This window comes from Populus trichocarpa, chromosome 1 (genome assembly GCF_000002775.5).
Source record: "Populus trichocarpa isolate Nisqually-1 chromosome 1, P.trichocarpa_v4.1, whole genome shotgun sequence".
In the NCBI taxonomy this organism is placed as follows: domain Eukaryota; kingdom Viridiplantae; phylum Streptophyta; class Magnoliopsida; order Malpighiales; family Salicaceae; genus Populus; species Populus trichocarpa.
The window spans coordinates 13,636,528-13,645,814 of record NC_037285.2 but is presented as its reverse complement, the minus strand read 5'-3'; the positions used below and the strand labels follow the sequence as shown (position 1 = coordinate 13,645,814).

Genomic DNA, 9,287 nt, shown 5'->3' with positions numbered 1-9,287 from the left:
GAGATGGAAACTAACTTAAAGATACATTTTATTGGGAGGAGGGGGAATATGATATTATAATCTTAAGTGGTTGGCTGATAGCGAAGAAAGTTTATTTTATTTTTTTGTCTTGAGTTCAACACTTAAAAAAAATATATGAATGCTTTACAATAATATATATTTTTAAGATTGTTCGAAATTGACTATCGACTAATAAAATTCGAAGACACCTTTTATTAAAAAAATAAAAATAAATGTGATATCATGGGAAACGTGGCATTCGCTATCTGACTTTTTTGCAACTACCTTTTTTCTTCTACAAAGACAGTGTTCAGTATTAAAATAATATTTTATCATTATTTTTTAAAATTTATTTTTTTAATATTAGTATATCAAAACAATTTAAAAATATAAAAAAATTAATTTAAAAAAAAACCCGCTTAAACAAACAAACAGGATGAAAGATCCTGTTTACACCTTAAAAAACATAAAACAAAGAATAAATTCTTCTTCAGCTAGCAATCTGCCTATATATATATATATGGAAACATGAGATTGAGATGGCTGTCTTTGTCATTGCATTACAACATTAATGCTATAAATATATATGGCCCCTCAAAGTTGCAACAACAATGGTAGACCAATCAAGAACAGACTCTCCCACGACCTAAACACTTGACTTTCATCGTTAACCAATCAACACTTTTTTCTCTCCTTTTCTCCTGCTCTCGAGCACCACATTGCATTATTTACTTCTTTCTCTTGCAAACTTGTATCCATGTAATGCTCCTGGCTGGAGGCCGGGTGGTATTTCCTAAGCAGGTGACCTGCTTGTTTTAATGCCTACTTCGCAAATGTTTGACGAGGGCATAAGCAGCAATGAGTCTGTTTCATTAAGGTAAGTGATTATGCTTCCCCTTTTCTCCCTCTTTTTGTGAGTAACGTGTCAGAGCCAACATAACTTCCTGAACTTAATAGATTTTTCCTCCTCTACATTGTTTACAAGATGGGTTCCTCCCAATCTGTCATTTGTGCACTGGACTAATTCTCCTCCAGGCATGCGTTATATCTCGTCAGATATGTTATTGGAGTGCCCCTCTTGCCTCCATGGTTGTTGTTAATATATCTGTTGTACTGGAAAAAAAAACTAATATTGACAACATTTTTCAAATGACTATGGCCAGTGGCAAATAGAAGGCAAATGAATCTAGATTGTTTCAGTAATAAACAATGCAGTGATACGGGTAAAGAATGAGCATAAGTAGTTTGCAGTGTTTTAGGCTAGAAGTTTCTGATTTATGGGCTAGGTGATAGGTTGCTTGTATTGGAGATGAAATTACAGTCATATGACTACATCTTTAACTTAACTTGTAGATTCCTCTGCTAACAACTTATCATTAATTGCAATTGCTTTTTCTATCTGTACGTCTATAAACCTATATGATAGGGGGCAGATATCCATTTACATCAGAAAACAATGGAAAAAAAAAAACCTCATATTATGTGCAAGTGTACATTTTGGTTTAATTTATGTTGAAGAGCATTTTCCACTAACCCTTATTTTCATTTCTGTGTGAGCCAACATTCTTGAGCCAATCAACAACTTCCTTGATGGTTGGTCTCTTGAAAGGATTCTGGCTAACGCACATGCAGGCCACATCTAGTATTTGCAGCATCTCGTCATCAAAACCCTTTCCTCTCAGGAGAGGATCAAAGATCTCTTCTTGTTTACCCTCATTTCTCATTTGCTGCACCCAGCCAACCAGTTCTCTTGACATCTTTGGCTTGAATACCTCCATAGGTCTCTTTCCAGTCAGCAGTTCAAGCATAACAACTCCAAAACTGTATATATCTCCCCTCAAAGTGGCTACCCATGCTTGCCCATACTCAGGAGGAATATAACCCAGAGTTCCAACAAGCTCGGTTGTAACATGAGTTTGGTAAGGCAGAATCAACCGGGACAATCCAAAATCTGCTACGTGTGCTTCGAACTTCTCGTCAAGGAGGATGTTGCTGGATTTGATGTCACGATGCACAATATGAGGCTCACATATCTGGTGCATGTAAGCCAGACCACAACCTACTCCCCTTGCAATCTTAAGTCTAGTGGGCCAATCTAGTTGGGATGCACCATCGGTCTTCTCATGCAACCAGTAATCCAAACTCCCATTGTCCATGAACGAATATATAAGCAAGCGACATCCCTCATGCACACAATAGCCTTGCAGGGAAACCAGGTTTTCATGTTGGGCTGTGGAAAGTGCCTCTACCTCTGCTCTGAATTCTCTTTCCATCAGACCCAAGTCTCCCGAGAGTTTCTTGACAGCCAGCTTGCTCCCATCTCCTAATGTTGCCTTATACACCAAACCAAAACCCCCACAACCAACAATGTTTGCCTGATTAAAATTGTCAGTGGCTTTCAAGAGTTCAGAAATGGTTAGATCCTTGATCTCATTAGTATTACTTGGGAACAAAACAACTAAGCTGGCATCCTTGTCACCCTCTGGAGGAAATCCAGAGTTGATGGAAATTGTATCCAACTCAGTGTTGTCAGTGTCCCCTCCAGGAATGATCCTTCTCTTGGACAATATCCACAGCGCTAACACAGCAATAAATAAACCAGTGCCGAAACAGATACCAATGACAAGTCCGATGACAAGTTTTATGTTTGTGCTTTTATGAGGAGCTGAAGTATGGTTGGTTCCTGGTGAACTGGAACAAGATCGCTGCAAAACCTGACCACATAACCATTGATTCCCTGTAAAGCTGGAACTAGGGAAAGTATCAAACTGACCTCCAGATGGTATAGGTCCTTGAAGATCATTATTGGCAACACTGAACGAAGACAAGAAATGGAGACCTTTGAGTGAAGTAGGAATTTCTCCGGACAAAAGGTTTCCTGAGAGATCCAATTTCTCCAAGTTAGCGAGGTTTGATAATTCATCTGGAATGTTTCCAGAGAATCTGTTATCACTGAGATCCAACACATGAAGGAAATTCAGTTGGCCAATCTGTACAGGGATATTGCCACTGAGGTTGTTGTTTCCAAGGTATATAGCCGGTGGCAGGTTAGAGAGCTGATTGTACTGCAAATTGGTAGCATTTGTGGGCATGACAAACACGGGCAACTCTAGATAACTTCTGTCCAGTTGTTTAATAACTTCTTGCGATGTTAGTGTTCGCAATCCCGTGAGTTTCAAAGGAAATTCTCCTGAAAGAAGGTTATTAGACAAGTCTAAGTAGAAAAGGCTTGAAAGATTATCCAGCCAACCAGGAATTGAACCTCTGATTTGATTGTAAGACAGGTCTATGACCTGTAGGCTACTGATGTTGGCTAGCCAGGATGGCACTTGACCGGAGAGTTTGCAACGACCTAGGGCCAAAACCTGGAGATTTTGGAATCCAGTAGAGTCTAATGTATTTCCATCGTCTAGTATACCTTCACTCATAGTATTATTGGAGAGGATGAGAGTACTGAGGCTCTTGCAACCCATCAGAATTCGGATAGCCCCAGTAATGTTAGTTAAGTTGTTGGCGGAAATTGAGAGAAAAGATAGAGATCGTAGCGCTAGTATGTCAGGTAAGATCTGTCCCTCTATCTGATTACTGGCAAGTCTAACTGCAACTAGTGATGTGCATGAGTAGAGGCTAGTGGGAAAGGTACCTGTAAACTTGTTGTTACCAAGATCGAGGGTGCTAAGATTGCGGAGTGTGGAGAAATCGGAGTCAGAGAGATTTCCTGCCAAGAAATTGACCCGCAGATTCAATTTTACTAGATTAGTACAGTTCATCAGAGATGGAGGCAGAGGACCTGTGAGCGAGTTAATGTGAAGCAGCAACTGTTCCAACTTGGAGAGCTTGCCTATATCCCGGGGTATCCTGCCACCCAACTGATTGGAGTACAGCTCAAGAACCCTGAGACTAGTGAGATTGACCACAGCATCACTGATTTGACCAGAGAGCTGGTTGACAGGTAATGAGAAATGTACAAGTGAGGTTGCTTTGTAAAGATCATCAGGAATCATCCCCGAGAGATTATTGAAACCAGCACGGAATATCTCAAGTTTGGAACATTCCCCAAATCCAGGAGTGAGGTTCCCGCTGAAATCGTTGTTGGAGAAGTCAAGGAGGGTCGTGGAACCAGAAGAAATGTTGCAGATGTTGGAAGGAATTTGGCCTGCGAAGCTGTTGTTGCTAACATTGAGTCTAGTCAAATTACAAGCTGTCTGGAGGAATGAGTTGGATTGACTTAATTCCCCATAGAAGTGGTTGCTAGACAAGTCCACTATCTTGATAGGGATAAGGTTATTAGTATCAAGGGATGGTATTTCACCATCGAGACGGTTGTAGCTGAGATCAAGAACCTGGAGGCTTCTGAGCGAGGAAAAGAATCTAACTGGTAGAGAACCATACAGGCGATTATGTGAAAGATTGAGGTGAGTAAGACTCGTGAGATTGGCAAGAGATGGAGCGAGGGTGCCATTAAGGTCTCTGAAAGGTAGATAAAGACTGGTTACTCGACCATCTGCAGTTCCACCACAATCAACTCCTTCCCAGAGGCAGCAATCAGTGGAATGACCCCAATTCAAAGGAGAAGAAGATGATAAACAGGAGAAGAACAACAAGAGAGAGTCATGATCATCTTGATTGCAGACAGTTGTGGCATGGCAAGGGGGCAGTAGCAATAGTATTAAAATTAGAAGAAGAGATAAGAACATGACCGAGGAGGAGGAGGAAGGGGTTCTAGGTCTTTGAATTATGATGAGCGGATATGTCAAACCAGACAGGGAAGTAAAGCTGTCTTTCCTGACCATTATTATCACCATCATTTAAGTTGAAGGGACCGAAATAGTGGAGCAAGAAAAAGACATAAGGAGAAGAGGCAGGAGGTGGGGGTAGAGGAGATGATTGAAGAAGAAGAAGAAGAGGAGGAGATGGTCAAGTACATGATTATCGTCTATCTGGTAGACCTTGTAGGATATACAAAGATGTTAGATTGCAATCGAACTCCTCATTGACCCAACGAAAGAGAAAGAGAAAGAGAAGGGAAGAGAGTGCGGGGGTGACGTTAATTAGGTCAGTTGATATTTTAGTGGCAAGTACATAGTATAAATATTAATAAACAAAAAGGAGAGAAGAGAAGGCTGTATCATTACTATTATGAATCTCTAACATCGTTTACTTTTGGGGCGGCTGCTAGTGGCTGGCGGTGCTATTTGTGGTGATGATGATTGATTTATGACCATTGGCCACAAAGCGTGTTCAAAAACTCCATAATCTCAAGAGCTTATCATGCCTTCCAACTCCGCACAACTTCTATCGTCTCTCTTTTTTCTTCTTTTCTATGGCCCCAACCCCACTCTCTGCTCTAATATTGTATTGTGTTATGGGCACGGTTACCATTGCTGATCCTGTCAATGACCCTCAAGAATTCTAACAGCTTCTTTTTCCTAAAAAGAGAGAGAGAGAGGAGTTATAATAGCTAGCTCATATGTTAAAAGAAAAAAGCTCATCTCTACAGACCTTAATTAGTTCTAAACTAAGAACATAAGCCCTGTAATTATTTAGCAAGATGTTCGTCCATTATCATTTTATCAGCACAAACCTATGTTAGAAGTAGAAAACTGATTGCCCATCACCAGGCCCTAGCTAGCTCAACTCCAAGTCCGCAGGTGCTATGATTAGTTTGCCTTGGAGAACACACTATTCAGCCACCTCCAAGTTCATTGAACTAGTACATTACAATCTTTGTTCGCCCATCTCCTCTCCGCCTGAGTATCTTCCGGACGATGACTCTCTCCACCTTGCTTCCCTCCAAGTTGACATGACTTTTTAGAGGTATAATTCAAAAGCACAACTTATCATCAGAAAACTTTTGTCAATCTTGAGCTTCCACTGAAGTCCACATCCAAACTAGAATTGAGCCACTTTGATGAACCTGCAGATACATCATAATATGACCAACATATTGGCATGATGATAGAAACAATGGCAATCATCATCGTCATTGTTACAGGAACAGTGGAGCTTTTTTGAGCATCACGCAGCAGCAATGTCTCTATAGAAGAAAAAAGGAAAGAAATTCTTATCCACTACTTGCGTATAAACTGGCATACAACGAACACATCCATCATCCATATGATGATGAATTCAGAGACGCGAAATAAAAGTATCAAAGAACTAGACAGGATTCCTTTGGAGGTTTCCATGCCCGACACACAAGGTAAAATCAAATTCAATATGCCTCTTTCCCTAAAATAGGAAACCTTTTGTCCCACTAGCTTTCTCCGGTGCAAAATTCTGTATAAGCTAATTACAATTACACAATAAACTAAAACTTGGAACATGCACTCTCCCAAATGTTCCTATTCACGTCACGGTTGATGTCTTTTTTTTTTGTCCTTAATGTTTTTTTTTTTTTTTTTTGCTATTTGGTCATTAAGCTTTATTTCTTTGTTTTTTTTGTCCTCACATGTTATGTTGGAACATTTTTTATACGTTGAGGCTTGTTCCGCTTTGTGTACTCTCACTTGTGTGCTATAACAAAGATTATTTCTAATCTAAAAAAATTGCTATCATGGAATACATTTATAGGATTCAGTTAAAAACATTTGGATTATTTACCTTAGTTAGATGGTGCACTCTCTCACGTATCCTTGTTTTTTTTAGATTAACATGGATGTCCGAGTTAGCTTGCACGTACCTCGATTAATCTCACGAGCCCTAAAGTTAACGACCATGTAAGCCTCTAGTGACCATGAGGTTTGTGAGACTCAAATTAGTGACATTTAAAGAGCAAATCCAGAACCTGATCAGTTGAGTTATACCTCTTAGGGTTTCTCACATGTCCTTGTTCACATAATTGGTGGTGATTTTTTTTTTTCATTTTGATCCTTAAAGTTTTTATTTTGTAAATCGATCATTCAACTTTATTTCTTTGTTTTTTAGTCTTTCCATAAATGTATGTTATGTTGGAACATTTTTATATATCAGATTTTGTTTTTCTTCGCATGCTTTTGGTAGCATAAATGTGAAAGCATGCGAAGCAAAACAAAACCCAATATATAAAAATGTTCCAACATAATATTTATGGGAAGACTAAAAACACAAAAATAAAGTTGAATAACTGATTTATAAAATAAAAACTTTAAGGATCGAAAAGAAAAAGAAAATTAGTTCTATGTTATAAAAAGATTGCTATCATGGAATAAAGTTACAAGTTTCAATTTAAAAAAGAGGGACCAAAATTGGCAACATAAAAAAAAAGTTATATTTTCATTGTTTAAAAGGCATATTTTTCAACACTTTGGTCCTTGTATTTTTAAGTTTATATTTTAATCCCTAGAAGCTATTTTTTTTGTTGATCAGTACCTACCATATAAAAAATGAGAAAAAACCTCAGAATTGGGAAATGAGAGAAAAGTTTCACTTGATCACAAACTCAATCTTGTCGTCAATGGTTTAGTTTTGATGCGGAAATTTTAATAAAGGTGGTTCAGATTTCTAATAATATCAAAAATAGTAGACTGAAGTTTAAAAATGTTTGTTTGAATTGATTTTTAGTTTTAATGATCATTAAAATATATTTTAGCTTAAAAAATAAGATTTTTGAAGTTCTAATAATTTTTTTAGAGTAAAAAAACTTAGATTATTTTCAATCAAATAAAAATGCCCAAAAGTCATTACAACATATGACATGTAATTTATTCAAGCAGACAATGCGACGTTCACCACCTTTTTTAAAAAAAAGCATGTGGCTTAGCCTACTAGACTCAGGCACATAAGAATCGCATTGCAAGCCCAGGCGCGCACCTCTCGGCCATCCTCTGCCCTTGCATGGCTAAGCTTGATGATCTTGGCCCCCCTCTACTTTGTTTCTTAGTTAAATCATTTTTTTGATAAATAACTACAATGATATTTAAAACATATTCAATTATGTTTTTTTTTTTAAATAAGGTTTGATTTTTTATGGTAATATTTACATTTTTTTGAATAATTATATATAAAAAAGTGAACATTTTCTCGGAAACATTATACATGAATATTTGATGAGAATAAAATCTATATTTTGTTAGGTTTTTATCAACAATTTTTTTTATTTTCTAAAATTAATTAGTCTTTTATTATTTATATAACAACATAAAATAATCAAAATATATTTTTTTTTTTTTGGTTTGATAATTGCTTTACATATCATGGGCCAAGGTTTTACTTGAAAAACCATGATTCTGCTAAAAAAAAACATGTTTTTTTTGTCAAGAAGGAAAATAAATCAATGATTAATAAATGTGGAGTTTTTTTTCTTAAGATACACATTTAAAAAAAATCAAAATCATTTTATTTTTTAAAATATTTAATTTATTTACTTTAAGTTTTTGTTTTTCAAATAACCTAATTGTTAATAAAATAAAGTCATGTTATCGTCAAGAAAAAAGATGCAAAAAATAAAAAAATAATTTTAATAGAATAAATACAATTTTTAATCAATAATTTAAATTATTATAATTCTTACAGGTATTTATTATAATAACCAAAAAACTAAATTAAAATAGGTTTTCAAAATGACTTCCGACATCCCATGAGAAAAAAATAAATAAATAGTAAATGACTAACGGGGAAATGGAGGGAAAGAAATGCTACGCGAGGAAGAACTGTTGAGCTCAACTGGCCTTGGTAAAATATAATTTTAATTAGTGCATGCTTCTCGATTTATTATACTTGTTGTTAACTATTTTTTAGTTCCAGACAAAAATAAAAAAAAATATTAAAAAATATATTAAAAAAATATTCAGGAAAAATCCAAAATAAAAATAATAGAAACGAGAAAAGGATACTGGAATGCTGAAAAATGACTAAAATTAATTGAGGAAGTTCAAAAATAGCAAAGGGTGAAATTTGACAGTATATTTTTGACTGATAAGAGCCCTGTTGACAAAGAAAATTCAATTTTTAAAAAAATATATTCAAAATCAGATGTTTATAGACTCAATTAAATTTTATCTAAGGTTTAATTGAATTTATGAAGGGTTTGATTGCAAGAAAAATTGATTTAGACTTTTATTGGAAGAAATTAAAGTTCTATTGTCAAATTATAATTTTTAAGAATTGATTTAGTCAAATTATGAGCTTAATTGCATAATTTTTGAAGTTTGATGGCCAATTAGAGACTTGATTGAAACAATTCAAAACCAAGGACTAAACCAGAAAAGGTGCTAAAATCAAGAGATCCAATTACAATTCATCCGGGGGGCTTGATTACAAAATTGTCAAAACAACCAGGGACCGAATCAAAAATATTCATTTGAATT

At 35.9% G+C, this 9,287-nt stretch overlaps 1 protein-coding gene across 2 annotated transcripts; it reads right to left on the bottom strand.

Moving 5' to 3' along the window:
- Positions 1–534: 534 nt before the first annotated feature.
- Positions 535–5,067, bottom strand: LOC18094653 (tyrosine-sulfated glycopeptide receptor 1). Of its 2 annotated transcripts, none has more exons than XM_052450085.1 (2): positions 1,535–5,067; positions 535–1,126 (listed from the first exon to the last, which is right to left on the bottom strand). In XM_052450085.1, exons 1-2 carry the CDS (start codon positions 4,806–4,808, stop codon positions 1,062–1,064), a joined length of 3,339 nt encoding a protein of 1,112 aa, XP_052306045.1. In that variant the 5' UTR covers positions 4,809–5,067; the 3' UTR covers positions 535–1,061. The 2 variants fall into 2 exon arrangements, with proteins under 2 accessions (XP_052306045.1, XP_024441886.2); XM_024586118.2 differs by having other exon boundaries at positions 535–1,113; positions 1,535–5,066.
- Between the last annotated feature and the right edge of the window lie 4,220 nt (positions 5,068–9,287).